The 2,432-nt window shown below is 41.4% G+C and overlaps 1 protein-coding gene across 2 annotated transcripts in view; it reads left to right on the plus strand.

Moving 5' to 3' along the window:
* Positions 1–219: 219 nt before the first annotated feature.
* LOC119360326 (BURP domain-containing protein 17-like) overlaps positions 220–2,432 on the plus strand; it is a 4,242-nt gene continuing 2,029 nt past the window's right edge. The window contains exons 1-3 of one of the 2 annotated variants that reach the window (XM_037626014.1): positions 220–350; positions 1,110–1,263; positions 2,227–2,429. In XM_037626014.1, coding sequence (XP_037481911.1) covers positions 312–350; positions 1,110–1,263; positions 2,227–2,429 — 396 coding nt within the window. In that variant the 5' untranslated portion in view covers positions 220–311. The remainder of the gene's footprint in view (positions 351–1,109; positions 1,264–2,226; positions 2,430–2,432) is intronic. The other variant, XM_037626017.1, reaches the window with a different exon arrangement.

Below are 2,432 nucleotides of genomic sequence, written 5' to 3' on the forward strand. Positions count from 1 at the left end.
TCACAACGTGTCTCTAGGTAAAATGATGGATCCAATTTCAGAGATGGATCCAAAAAAAAACGAGCTGTCTTTGTCTCCGTCCTCGTCAAATCGGTAAGCAAGTTTGGCACTCCAATGCATGGATAGGATGGCAGGCCACACATGGAGCCCGCTCCGTTTTAGTTGCCATCAACATCAGAGCTGGATGTGGCCTCAAGCTAGCTATAGCTAGTAGCAGTATGAGCCTATAAATATGACATGCATTGGTTGATCATCATCCATCATCAAGCAACAACACAGTGCAGTAGACACAAGGGATCGACGGTAGCAGTATGAGTGTCATGTTGTCTCTCCTCTCCTGGTTCCTCCTGGTGAGTACTCCAATCGCAGTTGATCATGCATATATGGAAGTCTTCAATTTTTCGCACACTAGCTAGTTAATAAACATACCCTCGTATGTGTCTACTATCCATTCTTTAGAAAGCTTAATTTTCACACACAACATGATGTTAGAAGTACTGGGTGTAGTTCACAAGTTATTTAGTGTGGACTGTCCAGTTTCTAGTCAACTTATTAAGATAGGGTTCAAGTGAGGATCCAGCAATTGGTAAATACTGGTGTATATACATGTCACTATGCATTGAATTTCATGATATTTACTAGAAATCTTGTGATATTGTAAGGCCAATTAGTTTCTGTACGTCTTTGATAGGCATGTGTGTGCTTCTTTTTTCTCATTTCAATAGGCATTTTCAAAAGTAATCTTCTTTTTATGCATGCATGCACTATATATGGACTCAATAACATGCACGACTAGTTAGCCTTTACTCAATATATAATGTCCAGCAGTGGCACTCTTTAATCTTCTTGTGAATCGTAGCACAGCTCCGATGATTAGGAAGATCTGTCCGATGGATTCAGTCTGTTACCATATCGCTGATTATGAAAATAGATCCGATATGGTTTCAGTTTGTTCCTATATGGGTAGATATTATAATCTCAAAATCACGTGAGATATAAGATATGAACATCTCGCAGTCGCAGACTAGGACACATCCAGTATTGTTTTTTTTTATCTTTGTCACCCACATCGTTTGATGCTAATTAATGGTGGATATATACACATACAGGCCATGGCTGCTGGAGGAGGCTTGCACGCAAATTCAGCCGCCGCCGAAGTGACGATAGCCTCAAACTCGGCTGCGGTTACCGCATACTGGCACACAATGCTTCCCAACACTCTCATGCCATCAGCCATCCTCGAGCTCCTAGCCCCACCTGCGGGTCCGTGCCCCCCCCCCTCTCCCTACCTAGTACCTACCGGGCATGTAGTAATCGTGTCTCCGTCAAATCTCTTCACATATAATTTAATCCCAGACTAAATAGCTTTTTAACTCAGTCAACTCCTATAGTAAATTAGCAAATAAAACAATATGCTTAACTACCACACATGGTGATGAATTTTTTTAGCATATCCTACGACATCGTAAATACGATTATAAAGATCAAACATGTACAACCTACTTGAGGTAATATATGCTCAGTTATTGTTGTTGAAGAAAACACGAAAATTCACTGATGGGACAAGTTAAAACACCCATGGGTTACCCGCAAAAAAAAAGCATGGGTTACATCTTACATGATTATTTCTGTTCACTGAAACATTTGATCAGGACACCTATTTATGTAGTCTACCATGTCATGAATGTAACTATTATGGGCCGTTCGGACGATGTACCATGTGTGGTACCTATCAGTTCCACATTACATGGATATAAAGGTTAACTACTACCAGATACTATCTCCTGGAGGCGATTTTCTAATGTGAGCATAGAAACTAAATGCATCTATATTTCTCTCGCACCAAACTTTTTAATGTACAACTCTAGGAATCGGCACCCGATATTTGCTTCCCATCAGACCAACGTTTAGCCGGATTTGAAGCATCTTGACCGTTTTAAACCAGTTCCACGCGGTTGTATGCAGGGATCTGTTGCATGCTTCCTTTGTATAAAAAACTGCTCCCCTAACCGCTCCCGTAACTCACGTCTGGCGTTAATGTCTCCTGCCTTTTTTCCCATAGTTGCTTCTTCCCCAGAAAATTGAGTTCCATGAAAGGTTTATGTGAAACAGTTGTTTACGTAAGAAGCATGCAATTATTTGGTCTGTAGCTCTGTAATTTTGCATGATGCAATGATTTATTTTTAGCTGGCCAGAAGTGCAATGGTAATTGGGGCTCATCCACAGGAAACGACGTCCAGAATAGCAAATGTGTATGGGGACCGTCCACAACAAATGACGTCGAGAAGATCAACAATGGTAATTGGGGCCCATCCATCAAAGCTGAAGACAAGAAGAGTAATGGTGTATGGGACCCGTCCACAACAAACGACGTCATGAAGAACAATGGTAATTGGGGCCCGTCCACAACAAACGACGTCGAGAAGAACAAT

Source organism: Triticum dicoccoides, chromosome 1A (assembly GCF_002162155.2).
Source record: "Triticum dicoccoides isolate Atlit2015 ecotype Zavitan chromosome 1A, WEW_v2.0, whole genome shotgun sequence".
Lineage (NCBI taxonomy): Eukaryota > Viridiplantae > Streptophyta > Magnoliopsida > Poales > Poaceae > Triticum > Triticum dicoccoides.